This window comes from Cladophialophora psammophila (genome assembly GCF_000585535.1).
Source record: "Cladophialophora psammophila CBS 110553 chromosome Unknown aczJe-supercont1.28, whole genome shotgun sequence".
In the NCBI taxonomy this organism is placed as follows: Eukaryota; Fungi; Ascomycota; class Eurotiomycetes; order Chaetothyriales; family Herpotrichiellaceae; genus Cladophialophora; species Cladophialophora psammophila.
Window position 1 is genome coordinate 173,310 of NW_006912949.1, and position 13,876 is coordinate 187,185.

General features: G+C 53.2%; 6 protein-coding genes across 6 annotated transcripts; 2 read left to right on the forward strand and 4 right to left on the reverse strand.

The window, feature by feature from the left end:
* Positions 1 to 338: 338 nt before the first annotated feature.
* Positions 339 to 2,317, forward strand: A1O5_11753 (uncharacterized protein; the record flags this gene model as incomplete). The annotated part of the gene is made up of 4 exons (XM_007752323.1): positions 339 to 793; positions 854 to 1,604; positions 1,691 to 1,773; positions 1,867 to 2,317. 4 exons carry the CDS (start codon positions 339 to 341, stop codon positions 2,315 to 2,317), a joined length of 1,740 nt encoding a protein of 579 aa, XP_007750513.1.
* Positions 2,318 to 2,730: 413 nt separating this feature from the next.
* On the reverse strand, positions 2,731 to 6,348 carry A1O5_11754 (uncharacterized protein; the record flags this gene model as incomplete). Its single annotated transcript, XM_007752324.1, has 1 exon — positions 2,731 to 6,348. One exon carries the CDS (start codon positions 6,346 to 6,348, stop codon positions 2,731 to 2,733), a length of 3,618 nt encoding a protein of 1,205 aa, XP_007750514.1.
* Positions 6,349 to 7,322: 974 nt separating this feature from the next.
* A1O5_11755 (histone H4) lies at positions 7,323 to 7,876 on the reverse strand (the record flags this gene model as incomplete). The annotated part of the gene is made up of 3 exons (XM_007752325.1): positions 7,323 to 7,378; positions 7,435 to 7,680; positions 7,867 to 7,876. The coding sequence occupies 3 exons, from the start codon at positions 7,874 to 7,876 to the stop codon at positions 7,323 to 7,325; spliced, it is 312 nt and encodes a 103-aa protein (XP_007750515.1).
* A 697-nt stretch (positions 7,877 to 8,573) lies between these two features.
* A1O5_11756 (lectin, mannose-binding 2) lies at positions 8,574 to 9,615 on the reverse strand (the record flags this gene model as incomplete). Its single annotated transcript, XM_007752326.1, has 3 exons — positions 8,574 to 9,020; positions 9,096 to 9,533; positions 9,601 to 9,615. The coding sequence occupies 3 exons, from the start codon at positions 9,613 to 9,615 to the stop codon at positions 8,574 to 8,576; spliced, it is 900 nt and encodes a 299-aa protein (XP_007750516.1).
* A 601-nt stretch (positions 9,616 to 10,216) lies between these two features.
* Positions 10,217 to 10,678, forward strand: A1O5_11757 (uncharacterized protein; the record flags this gene model as incomplete). Its single annotated transcript, XM_007752327.1, has 1 exon — positions 10,217 to 10,678. The coding sequence occupies one exon, from the start codon at positions 10,217 to 10,219 to the stop codon at positions 10,676 to 10,678; it is 462 nt and encodes a 153-aa protein (XP_007750517.1).
* A 1,346-nt stretch (positions 10,679 to 12,024) lies between these two features.
* Positions 12,025 to 13,471, reverse strand: A1O5_11758 (AGC/PKA protein kinase; the record flags this gene model as incomplete). The annotated part of the gene is made up of 4 exons (XM_007752328.1): positions 12,025 to 12,052; positions 12,110 to 12,484; positions 12,535 to 12,788; positions 12,845 to 13,471. 4 exons carry the CDS (start codon positions 13,469 to 13,471, stop codon positions 12,025 to 12,027), a joined length of 1,284 nt encoding a protein of 427 aa, XP_007750518.1.
* Positions 13,472 to 13,876: the final 405 nt, after the last annotated feature.

A 13,876-nucleotide genomic window follows, 5' to 3' on the forward strand; every position in this document is an offset into this window, starting at 1 on the left:
AGCACTCCACGAAATCCCAGCATCGACATAATGCCAACGAACGGTCTCTTGCTCTGGCGCACCATGCCAAACTCTGACAGCATTTGGTCGCTGCCATTGCGGGCCCGATGGGTCTGACGGCCAGCACCACCATGGCTTCTGCTTCGAGGCCGATGCCCTGTCAGGGGAAGCCCGCTGCCAGAAATCGGTCTGTTGATCTCAGTCGGCCTTCCGACCAATATAATACTCTGATGATTTGCTGCTTCATTAATTCAAGTTGAGTATTAGTGAGCCCCTTCTCGCATCAATCTCAATCCTCGGTCATTTAAACTTTTGGCATATGAGCTCCTGCCAGCATTATGGTGAATATCAACACAAACGGCGATTCCGCCCTCCAAGCAAATGGTGAATCACATTCTTCGGTTGCAAAAGAGGCAAAACGCATCCTCATGGACCATTTGATCAGAGATACGAACTTTGCTATGCCCGCTGTGGTGTCCGAAGAGGCGTCAAGGGTGATTTTCACTCCAGACACTGAACCATTTATGCCTACCCCCATGAAGATGACAGAGTCCGTCTCTGCGTTGTGGGCATGTATTGGATTATTTGCAAATGCCATCTGTCGAGAGCGCTATAACACCCCAAAACCGGAGAGTATCGAAGTGGATGTGTATAGTGCCACTCTTATGTTGTTCTCTCTGATGTTATTTCAACTTGCCGGGTCTGGATTCGAAGATAGTGAAATGACAGCGCGAACAGCTCACATCGATAAAGGCATGATAAGTGAGACCTATAGGAGCCTGGCAACAAACATGTGAGCAAATGCGGTCATTGATTGCTCACATGTGTTTGTGTGCTGATTATTTTCTCATAGTTACAAGACAGCTGATGGCCGCTACTTTCAACTGCATGGCAGTCTCAACACCACGCCGGTCCTTGACATGATCGATTTGCCGCAGCATCGCCTTGACCTGCAAGGATCAGATCATCGGAGAGCGGTCAAGGACATCTACAAAGCTACAATTGCAAACAGGGACAGCGTATCCCTGGACATTGAAGTCAATGAGCGATGGCGACAACCAGGCGTGACCTGCCTCACTGTCGACGAGTTCGCGGCCACATTGCACGGCAGATGCAGCATCCAAGAGCCATTGTACAACATTTACAAGGTCCACGAGACACTGCAACCCGTGCCATGGCCCAAAGCAGAAGCTCAACAAGGTCCACTAGCAGGAATCAGAGTGCTCGATCTTACAAAAGTAGTTGCCGGTCCCACAATAACGCGGGTCCTGGCGCTGCTGGGGGCAGATGTCTTGCGTATCTCTTCAAATACTCAACCCGACGCCACATTTGCCCTTTTCGATGGCCAGCTGGGCAAGCGGGATGCCGACCTCAACTTGAAAACCGCCCAAGGGAAAGCCCGCTTCGAAACCCTCCTCAAGGACGCCGACGTGGTTGTGGATGGTCACAGGCCCGGAGTCCTGGAAAGACTGGGATTCGGCCCAAGGTGGGCCCAGGAGCTGGCCAGGCGGAGAGGAAGGGGAATGGTGTTTTGCAGGGAGAATTGCTACGGCTGGGTCGGCGAATGGAGCTCGCGGTGCGGTTATCAACAGATCAGCGACTGTGTACTGGCTTTCCCCATCCCCTGTTCCTTTCGTCCAAGTCTCTATTGAAACCTACAGTAGACTGATACGATCAATCAATCAAACAGGTATCCGGTGCGTCCTGGGAACAGGGCAAGTTCCTCGGCCTCAACGAGCCCATTGTGCCGCTACTGCCCAACTCTGACTATCAGTGAGTTCGTTCGCACTTCCAGCATCTTCTTAGCGAGAAAATGTGCCTGGTGACGGAGTGACTGACACTTTGCCCCATCGCCGGCTTACACAGAACCGGACTAGTGGGCGGCGTGGCGATCATGCAGGCCCTCCTGCAAAGGAGCCTCGACGGCGGCTCCTACAACGTCGACGTCTCCCTCACGCAGTTCAACAACTGGTACATCCGTGCCCTCGGACTCCACGGCCCACACACCCAGGCGTCGCTGCGGACAATGTACCCCCTGTTCAAGCCAAGACACGACACGGACATCTTCGAGCTGATGAAGCTCACCATGCAGGCCACCACGGTCGCCAAGGGGGATGGGCCAAGACAGCTTTGGGATCCGGCGCGATTCACTACGGGCCCGATCAGGTGGGGCGGCAAGGCAGGCGAAGTGGCCAGCTACCTCGACTGGCGGAGGATTGTGAGAGTCAAGACCGGTGACGGCGACCATCGAGGTGTCGTCTTCGACTTTGAGCACGGGTCGTGCATGCCTGGCTCGGACGAGCCGGAGTGGCTGTAATAGCCCTGTAAGGCTATGACCTGCGATCTGGTATCGTCCACCGTGGTCCATGCCACCCGTCGCTTCTGTAGAGAACAAAGACCTGCGCCTCTATGTATGATCCATAAGAGGACCACCATCGACTCGCACTGGCGATACGCGACTGTTCCATACTCCTAGATAATTGCTGATTAAATCATGCTCCATAGTCTAGGTAGTGTAGACCAGCAGTACGAGACGCCAGATTCCCGGAAACCCATTCAAAACCGTGGGGCACCAGAAAGATAGGCGCCTAGCAAGTATCTTGGGACTCTTAATTGCGCTAAGCAACACCCACATGGAGTGCAAAGTTCCTAAAAGTACTTCCTGGTGCTAATATACGCAAAGGCTGAAGATGACACCGAGGGATGATAGAAACGACGACAAAGAGCCAATCAAGAGACTGCGCCAGCCATGACCAGCGGCCGGACGCCGACGACCTGCTTTGTCTTGCCCGCTCCGCCTGGTGCACCAGGGGCAGAAGTAGAGCCAGACCCGGACGCGGCGGCGGCGGCATTGGTGTTGCTGTCAAGCCTCATGTCCCTTAACTTGGCAGCCACATCGTCCTGGTCGCCACCGCTTGTATGCGTCGTGCCCATCCCGATGCCCTCGTCCTCTCTCACCTGCCTCCTCTTCACCCCCTCAGGCACTGGCAACTCCACGCACCGGGCACCAAGCCGTCCCTTGATGTCCTCAAACAACACCTCCATAGGCGCAATATACGCTGTCTTGCTCTTCTCGCCCCATGCCAAGACATGGCCGCATAGCCCCCCCGAGGTAGGATCATAAACCCATGCGCCGCTGTCTCCCGGGATGCCGAAGCCTCCTTCTACACACCAACTCACAGAGAAGGATTGCCGGCCGTGCATCTTCACCAGCGACATGGCCTGTGAGATGCGTCCACGTCGGAAGCCGGATGAACGACCACGGCAGTGTACTCGTAGCCCGGAGAGGGAAGACAGGGGTGTTATCGTGGTGAGGACAGGGATTGGATCACCCTTTTGGGGAGAAGTCCTAGATCCTTGGCGTGTCGAGGATGTCGTTGGCGGAATGGTTGTACCCTTCTGCTGCGAAGTTATTGCATTCTCGACCTTCAAGCGATCCTCATGGATCCGAATCAGCGCCCAGTCAACTTCATGCTTCATTTCCCCTCTTACCACGCGTCGAATGCCGCTACTCGCAAAGACGTATCCGAACGCATGGCTCGCGAGGTGGTCATCGTCGCGATCTTCCTCGCTAGGAAAGAAGTCGTCGTCCACATCGTCGATGGCAGGTTGAGTCACACATAGATCATCATCAGAATAGGGTGCGATTCCCGTTTTGTCGCCGATGGAGGCCGCGTCGTCTGCGTCTGCTTCATCAGACGAAGATGCGTCGGATCCGTCATCGTCATCGAGTTCGGGAGGGCTGTCTTCGAGGAACCAGAACTCGTTGCCGTCTGCATCCATGATGGCATAGTCTGGTCGGATAGTGCTGGCGTCGCTTTGGTCGTCGTCATCATCACTGTTGTTCTCAAAGTCCTCGTCAGAAATGGCAAGATCGGAAAACCGCGAAAGGTCTTCCTCTGATTGCATGAAACGTACATCGGCTGAAGTGTCAAATTGTCCAGGCATTTTACGTGGTGCGGCAGCTCTTCGTGCTTGCTGTTGCTGCTGCTGCTGTTCACTGCGTCGAACGGTATCAATATCGTCGTCTTCATCCTCTTCGTCATCGCTGGGAAGGTCGAGCATATGGTGCACCGTCATTCCGTAGGGTTCGCCGTCGACCAGGATGGTGCCTCCAAAGGAGACAGGGGGTAGATGTTCGGCATCCTTGAAGGCTCCAATGCTGGCACCGCTAGTGGGTCGTTCCTGATACTTTTGTTCCAGAGGTCTTCGAGCCATGGATTTGGGACCTCTATATTTCGAACAACTGGAACCATACCCCGATCGCCTCGGCTTTCTCCTTCTACCAGTGCCGCTTCTTCGGACTTCGCCATTGAGAAGGACAACGCCCCACCCCTTCTTGGGTCTAAACTTCTTCCTCAGCACGTCACGGACCTTGTTGATCTGTGCGCATTGAATGCAAATGGTGGTCTTGGCATTCTCGGGGGCACTGCCGAACATCATCAGGCTGAGGCTGCAGGACGATTCGGGAGAATCCTTTAGAGCAGTCTCCAACATCTTGCCTAGCTTTGGCATCACCATGGTATTCCATTGGTCCAAGTCTGCTTGGGGAATATCCACGTCACTCCATTTCCGCAGAGGTTTCTCCGTTGGCTGCGTCAAATGCTGAATTGCTTCAGCTTTCCGCTTAGAGTTCGCTCTTTTAGGGAGTTCGGGCTTGACGTCGTCAGCCAGTTTCGGTGGCATTTTCTCCTCTTCGGCTGCTTTAGCTTCGGCTTTGCACATTTGCTCAATGATGATGAGCTCGAAGATCTCGATGTCAGAGATTGGAGGTGGGCCTTCTTCATCAAGAGCGCAACATTGTAGCAGATCCTTGGCGACCTGAAGCAGGAATGCTCCAGCATCCTCATAGTTGTTCCTGTATTGCAATTCCGTGGGCGCTTGCAAACATTTTTGAACAACCCGCATGTACTTGCTTCCACACTTTGAAGCCAGCTTATGTACGTAGATCCGCTGGACTCTTTCCATGAAGAGTCGGCGGTCATACTTTGGTTTCCACAATTTCTGTAGTGGAATCCACAAACCAATCTCCAACAGAAGCAGGCCGAGGCTGTAGATGTCATACGCAGGAACAACCTCAGAAGCGTGAATGTCGTGGTCAGGGTGGCGGTAGATGGTTGCTGCGAAAGACTCCTCGGCTTGCAAGCGTGAGAGAAAGTCCTGGCAAGACTGTAGTAAATAGGGATATCTCAGTTCTTTCGACAGGTGGGAGCGATGCATATGCTCTCTGCTGCCGATTAGAAGGATGTTGCTGCTGTTGATGTACTGATGAGTTTCGCCCTGGGCGAAATAGCCCATGATCGACAAAGCGAGATTGTATGCCAGTCGGAAGCGATCTTCGAGGGCCGGCGACGACCCTTCTTGATTGTTGCTTGTGATCAAGACGGATGCAAGAGTCCGGTGTTGCTGTAAAGTTTTGTGGTCGTGTCCCTCGGGCAAGGCATAGACCATCGCACAGCGCGGTCCATTGGGGTCGACAGTAAACCCGAGAAGTCTCAGGTGTCCACACCACGACAAAGATCGATCTTTGCAAAGCTTCTCGCCAAGTTCATGGAGCTCGAAGACATCCTCGGCGCTCCCGACAACATATGGTGGACAGTCGGCCCTGAGAAAGTCGACGAGGACGGGGCAGGCAGCCTGGCGAAAATAGGCGATCGACCACTCTCTTGATATTACCGAGCCTTCGGCGGGATCATACGGTGGGGGATCAGCTGCTTGGGGTGAGTACGTGCTGAACTCGAGACCGTTGAAGTCGATGTGCAGCGGGTGGTCATAAAGCGGGCCATAGTCAGTGCCATCAGCAGCAAGAGACGCATGGGCATGCTTCATCCGTTTGGCATCACCACCCTTCTCGTCGGCCCTCCTTGATTCCTCCAGGCTGTAGAGGACGTCAATGCAGGTAGTCAGCTGCTCAAGCAGGGCGCGTCCAGTCATGACCTCGTGACTGGTCCAGTCCCTTCGCGGGGCTACCGGACTCGAACCAGGGCCTCGTGCCGACTTCTTCATTTCGTACCGTTCAGGATGTTCAAGCCGGCCGCTTTCCTCCAGAAGTCTCTTAATCTCGGACATGACGCTGGCCACCACCTCGCCCAAACCGGCCTGGTCGATTTTCTTGTCAATGTCGACATCACCCTGGGCGGAATAGGGAGCACCGACGTCGGTCCAGTGCATGCCCCATGCCAGCAACCTGTCCTGCTGAATCTGAAAATCACGCCTCAAGTCCCTCAGCTCGGGCAGGTCGGTGACATTTGCAGCGGCCGGAGTGACTTTGGCGCTTTCATACGACTGCTTAGTGTCCGAGTAGAGCTTGGACAGGCGCTGAAGATAGGTGCCACGCCGCTGAAACATGGTGATGTGCGAGTTTGTCGGTCTGACGGTCGGCGGGTGGATAGAGAGGATTCGAAGTTATCGAGTGCTTTGACGGCGCATGTTCCAGTCTATTGCATGCGACGAGGCTAAAAGTGATGCATCGTTCGAGGAGAGTCGAAGTCGTTACGGAGTACGAGGTAGTGCTGAACTGATCATGCATAGGGCCGAGAAGTCTGAGCGGGCTGGAGCGGGGTGAATCCGAGTATATCGGGAGGGTGGAAATCCTGGTGCCTGGGATTCGGCGCATCAGCCAATTTTCGCCACACACTCGCCGCTCGGATTCCCACTAAGATTGTTGGCGGCCTAGAAACAAACGACGGCTGCCTCTGGTTAGGCGCCCACTCGGGCAGCCTTCAGCCACACTCTCCAGCTACACCAGCCCTTGCTGCCTCATACTCGTAGTACTTGTAGTAGAATCCATACCGAGTATAATACTCGGTCCTCTGCACTGGGGCCTGTTGCAATCATTCGCCGCCGTGACTGTCTCTTCGTTCCCAACTTACAGGGAGGGTTACGAGGGTTACGAGGGTTACGCTGGGATGCGTGAGATAGACCATAGACCGAGCTGAAGCCGTGACAGTTGCCGCACTGTCAGCAGAACACATCACCGCCTGGAATTAGGGAACAACGAAACCCGAAGGCAATGTTGCAGAGAATCACTTTCAGCTCAAATCAACTCAATTGTTCGATTGTGTTACAATTGATGACTACTTGTCTTCTGTAATAGGTCCACTCGAAAGGATACAAAATCCAGCTCGAGCACTGCGGCGTCTTTGCAGAGCAGGAGACAAAGTTCTCTTAAAACCCCTTGCGATAGAGAAAATAAAGCCAACGTCAATCGTTTTGTAATACAGCCAGACCCGTGCGCCTTGTTTCATCATCCATAACCACCTTAACCCATTGCCATGTCACTTGCGTCCGCGATTTTCTAGGTATCGACTGCAGTAGGAAGTCTAACCACCGAAACCGTAGAGGGTTCTGCCTTGTCGCTTGAGGGCATACACGACGTCTGTGCTCTGGGTTAGTCCTTGGTCACATACAGCATGGATCTCAGTCTCGACTTACCAAGAGAAGTAACGGTCTTTCTCTTCGCGTGTTCGGTGTAGGTGACAGCGTCACGAATGACGGACTCGAGGAAGGACTTGAGGACACCACGGGTCTCTTCGTATATCATGGCCGAGATACGCTTGACACCGCCACGACGGGCGAGACGTCGGATGGCAGGCTTGGTGATACCTTGGATGTTGTCGCGAAGAATCTTTCGGTGACGCTTGGCACCACCCTTTCCGAGGCCCTTTCCGCCTTTGCCGCCTATAGAAGAAGCTGTTAGTTATATTGCTGTAGGAGGGAATGTTGTTGCAATCATCAATGTTTTGATTCAGTTGGTGGGGGTGGGCGTGCAACAGCTCCGGGGTGCAGCTTGAAGCAACGACAAGGTGATGTGACGGCGACAACTCAAATAATCTCATCAATCGATGCAGAGAGGTGTCAACTTACGTCCAGTCATGTTTGCAGAAGTGTAAAGAAGATGAAGTGGTGTGCAATTGCCAAGTTATTGATGGTTGGTTGATGAGGTTGATGAATGCGGAACAAACGACCAAGTGGTGAAAGGAGATGGTTAAAAAGCAGGCGGGAAAAGCGAGGGGAAAAGAAGAAAGGGGAAGAAAATCGGTAGGAGGGAGCGAGGATTATAAGCGAAAGGGCAGGAAGGCAGCGCGACACGGGCTCGACGGGGAGTGACAGCAAGATCAGGTCAGGGACTGGGGGCTTGGCGGTGATCGTTGATCCTGGATCCGAAGGTTGATTTCAGACTGCGAAAAGGTCGCTGTGAAAATCAGGAAAAAGACGAGCTTGAAATCACGCAGTCATAACAAGGCACTGTTGCGTGGCGTTGATTGGCTGTGGCATGTTGGGTTTGCTTTTTGTTCTGAATGCCGCGCCGGGCAGATCACAGGTCACATGCTCCATGCCACTAGCGCCTTTTGTGAAACTAGTGGGGAACTTTGAATTTACCCAGTACCCAGTTGTGCCTACATCACGTGCCGGGTCTAGGGCTCAGCCTTGGCAGATCGGCCTTATACTTATGGCGTATTCGAAGAACCGACGAACAAGGCTGTGGACAATCCTTCAAGTAATTGATCATTGTACATGCACGAGTCAAAAGACCTACCCATGCCACCCTAAACTCCTCCGACCTTACCTAGCTAAAATCCCTTGAACCCCTCATACCGCTGCTTCTCCTTGTACTTCTTATATCCAACATACCCACCACCGGCCACGCCGGCAAACAGCAGCACTTTGAAGAAGAACCATCCCCAGCCACCACCCTGTTGCTTGGAACTCCTCCCTCTGCCACTGGCCCGCGCCTGCGCCGCCCTGTCTCTCCCAGAGTTTGCCGCCACCGGATTGTACAGATTCCGTGTTTCCACGCTGATAATGTCAAAGTTGTCCGACAGTTCACCCGTGTGCGCGCTGAATCCCAGATATGCTGTGTTGGGCATCTTCAATGGTTGTTGGTCTGTAGGAGTAATGGAGAAGCAATCAATCCACGCATCGGTCGCTTTGTACTGTAGCTGGAGTGTGAGCGATTTGTCTTGGAAATAGGTCAACTTTGCTTTGGTGGGGATGGAAGCACCGCGCAATCCTCGAGCCTATTGGGACCCTTGGTCAGCCTCATCATCCTAGTATTTTCTCCCCATATCACCGCTGAAATGCTCATCTCTTACCGAGCAACCACCAATTTCGTTCGCCTTCCCGTCATTCGCCGCATCGTATGAAGTCTTTCCATCTCCCATCATCCCCATCACATAGGGAAACACTACCCCAGGTCTGTTGTTCTTGTAGGTGTCGAAGAAAATCCCCAACCCCTCAAACCGATCCGCATGCCCGAACACGGGACCAGGCTGCGCCCTCTCCTTTGTGATCCACATTGCAAACCCGTCTCCGTGTAAATGGCCCTTGCCATGGATTGCGAACTCGAACTCGACTTCCCAGTTCGTCGCCGTCAGCGGTATTCGGGAGAAGATCCAACCTGACTGTGAGGGCATGTCGGAGGCGAGTCGTATGTACTGGTCGGCGCGGATGATTGTGTCGCCGCCAAAGTCAAACCATCGACTGGACATGTCCGAGTCGAGGTATGGAGGTGCGAGACTGTGTGTTCTCAGCTGACGAGAAAATTAGCCAGTGGCCCAGACAGAAGCAGTGGAAAGATGCGTTGATGTCAGGACCTACAGGGACACTCTTCATCTCTGGGTCTGCCTCTACAGCCGCTCGCGTGCCAACTGCGCATGCCGCCAGCAGCCATAATGAGGACCAGACATTGGACGGCCACATCTTGTACGGGGTACAAAGGCTGTCTAATGCTCAGAAATTTCGCAATAGCGGTAAGAAAAGAAAATATCACCGAGACTTCATGGCAAGGCACACACAGCTGTGCGCGAAAGTGTCGCAAACCCCTTAAGGTCGCAGAAAAGTGAAGTGGTAGTAGTCGAACTACCGTAAAGGTGTTCAGTTTCGCCAGACTATTCGACGCAGGTGAATTGGGCCGTGTGGAGAACCACAAACAGTTTGGTGATGCCCCCTGCCAATACTAATGACCTCCACCAATTGTTATAGGCGGGCATGATGGCTCCAATGGCTCTAATTAATGGGCTTACCGGCAGACCTGCCCTGATGAGCCCAACTAAACTAACGGAATGGACATTTGCCTGTGAGGGTCTTTTTACTTGACGGAAACAACGACCAAGCAAGTCCTCCGATATTTCCAGAGCTCCCCTCAACTCAAGACTACCAAAAATCAAAGCTCCCTACTAGCTAGTAACCTACACAGTCAGAGTGTCATAACACAATGGCCTTCGGAGGCTTCTTCGGCGGCGGCTCGTCCAAAGACAACTCTTCCGCCGCATCATCGTCAACCTCTTCCGACTCTTCATCCACATCCATCTCAAACTCTCTGTCATCGTCCTCCTCCTTCACATCCCCCAGCGACACCACCGCAACAACGACGACGCCGACGCAGGGGGTGACACTTCAACGCCTCCAAGCCGCCATAATCGAACAGTCCAACGTCGCCAACGCAAAGCAATTAATCTCCAACGTCAACATAAACTGCTTTGAAAAATGCGTCCCCAGCCCGGGCAGCAGCCTAAGCTCGGCGGAGCAGAAGTGCCTGACCGCCTGTATGGAGAAGTACATTGACGCATGGAACGTGACGAGTCGGGCGTACACGGCGGGACTGCGGAGGGAAAGTGCTTCGTTTGGCGGTGGGATTGGTGGCTCCAGCGCAGGAGGAGGCAAGGAGCTATTTTGAGCTGCTGCCCGACTAGGTGAGGTCGCTGCCGGGACATGTCTGTCGTCCTCCAAAGGGGAACGGGAGAGGAGAATCTGTGGAGCTATGACCAGATCATTCAGACCTTGGTTGACCCAAAACTTGGGGCAACAGCGAGGTGGATGGACACAACGAACGGCTCAAGGCCGAGGTATCTTCACGCAACGCCCAATGCACTACCTGCTTCCCATGCGCTGGTGTCTCTTTGGACATGCTGTACAGATTACCAGACACCAGAGCACAAGGAGAACAGAGCGAACAAAAGTCCTGAGACCTTTCCAAAGACCCAGGCTGCCCTACGACTGATCCTTTACGAAGTCCAACCTCCCACCCCTTTATGGAACTGCCCACGCCCCTCCTCAATGTAAAAACATATTCCGACCGACCTTGTTGCAACGCCTCGCGCGTCTGATCAGTTTCCATCGGCGGTCACCGCCGGGATCCTATAATTCCGAGATCGACTAATCTGATTTCGACATCAATAAGTCCCTGCGCACTCCTCAATCTCAAGCTCAGCTGTACATTAGTCCTTGTTTCAGGGATATCAGGAGAGACAAATTTGAAAGAAAAAAAAATTCTGTAAATAGGATAGCAATATGGCAGTGAGAATCCCCCGTTGTGGACTGTCACACGTTGGACTTCCAGTCCTCTCGTCTCAAATCCGACAATTGAACCATGGGGAGGCGAAAGATCGGGTGGGTTGATAGGAAGGAAAATAGAGTTTACCGCATGAAAAATCAGAGGCTCATCCAAGGCTCAACTGCTTTGCTTGTCGGCATCGGAGGGATAACTTCTCAAACCGCGTGTATGCAAAATACATATCCCATGGCCGCTCATCGCGATATTGTCCCAATACAGTGCATTGAGCACTTTGTGCGATCCTGCACATCGCCCTTTTGGAGTCATGAATAGATATCCCAGCTTTCCGCAGCGTCGTTGCAATCATTATACACAGCAGCGACAACAACAACCACAACCACAAACCACGACCACGACCACGACCACAACCGCTGTGGTGCACCAAATACTGCAACCGCAAAATCCAAAGACACCATCTTCACCACCAGAGTGTCAAGGTGGCCTCCATTAGGATCTTACCCCGCTGTCATCAAAAAAAAAATCGTCAATACCAGAACTGCTCCGGCTGCAGTTCAAATCGAATCCGGGGGCCTTTTTTGTTGTTGTCTTACGCGTCATCGACCAAGACAAGCTCGCAGTCATCCTGCAAGCTGTGATGATCCAATGTCTGTTTGTCTCTTTCCACTTCTTCGTGCGCGCTAGTTTTGCTTGCTGTGCTCTTTCGGTGCTTCGTTGTGCTGATGTAAGATTTAGAAGTCCACGAAAAAATGGCCAAACCTGTAGATCATGTCAGCTCCAAGGCATTCAGACAAACGGGTCACCAAGGCGGCATACGGGTCCTCTCCTTTCTTGCCATATTCTTCTGTCTCCTCGGGATATTTGTCGAACTGACTGGCATCACCAGCTCCACCCTTGACTGGTGGAACGTACGGGGCGTCAATATCTTTCTTCAAAAGCCTCTCCCAGGTGACCTCTGCAAACCACGGATGATTCTTGATGTCTGCCGGACCGCCATGCAAATTGCCTAGTCGCTTGGTCAAGTCGCTTGTGATCAGCTGAACCAGAAGGTCTTGGGCGTCGGCATGAATGTAGGGAGGATATTTGACCCTTCCCTTGAGGATGTTCTCGTAAATCTTGACGGGAGAACCTCCATCCCAGAATGGTGTAAACCCACACAGCATTTCGAAAATCAAGATCCCTAGGGACCACCTAGAAAAACCTCAGTGTGAGAACTACAAACACGGTGGCGACGCCCTTACCAGTCCACCGACTTATTGTACCCCTTTGAAGCCACGACTTCCGGAGCCAGGTAGTCGGGGGTGCCACAAAGAGTCCACGTAATGTCGGGCACTTCTTTGGCAAAACCAAAGTCGGTGATCTTGACATGGCCATGTCTGTCCAATAGAAGGTTTTCTGGCTTCAGGTCGCGGTAGATGATGTTCTGTCCGTGCAGATATTCGAGTGCCAAGGTGACTTCGGCGGCATAGAACTTGGCTACTGGATTGGGGAAGCGCTATCACGGAAGGTCAACGTCAGGTGGCGCTGGACAAGCAAAGGACAGGGCATTACCTGAGACTTTCGAAGGAGGCTGAAAAGCTCTCCACCTTCAATAAAGTCCATGACCATGTACAGGTTTTTGGAGTCCTGGAAGGTGCCCCAGAGGGTGATGAGGAAAGGGTGCTTGACCCGTTGCAGCATACGTCTCTCGTCGTTGGTATGCTCGATCTGCTTCATCTTGACTACTTGGGCCTTCTTCAGGACTTTAATGGCATAGAAGCGTTGATTGTGTTTTGACTGCACCAGGTGCACCCGCCCAAACGAGCCCGTCCCCAGCGTCCTCTGAATGGCGAAGTCTGAGAGGGTGTATTTGCCCTTTGTTTGTCTTTGCACAGGCTTGGATTCCACCACGCCCCCGGTAGGGCTGGCGACAGGGGCAACGTTCATGTCGACACCGCCGTTGCTTTCGACCGACTTGGCATGAGGCTCTGGAGTGGAGGTGGTTGTCACAGCCGTGGTGGCCTGGGAGGGGGCATCGGAGGCGCCTGTGATCCTGGAGGAGACAGGCGATGAGGTGTCGGTCTTTTGTGAAGACTTGTATTGAATGGGCTGATAATTGCCGCCGCCTGATTGAGCGGACTTGTCGTCAGAAGACTCTTTGGTCTTCTTTTTCTTGAGCAGACCTCCAAAGGTCGGCATTTGGGTGACGCAGGGAAGCGCACGTTCCCAAAGGCTGGAATGCTAACAATAGGATGATGGAAGGGAGCTCGGAGGTCTGTTGGACTGCCCACCGAGTCACAACGTGGAACGTGGAATTAGGTGAGGGAGGGCAATGGATTGAGAGAGGTGGGGAGGGGTAGCAACAGCCGCAGCTCGCAGCTCGCAGCAGGGCGAGATAGAGACCAGGATCAACCCACGCGGTTTGCTCGATTATTCGGTCGGATAATGGGCTGGCCGCTGGGAAGCTGCAATGCACACCGATAAGCTCCAATTGAGGACCAAAGGGAAGGTGGCGAGCGCGACAGCAAGGTCAGTCGGAACTGAGATAGCAGCAGTGTCCCTCTTTTCTTGTTTTCCTTATTCAGGGAAGAGGGAAGGGCAATA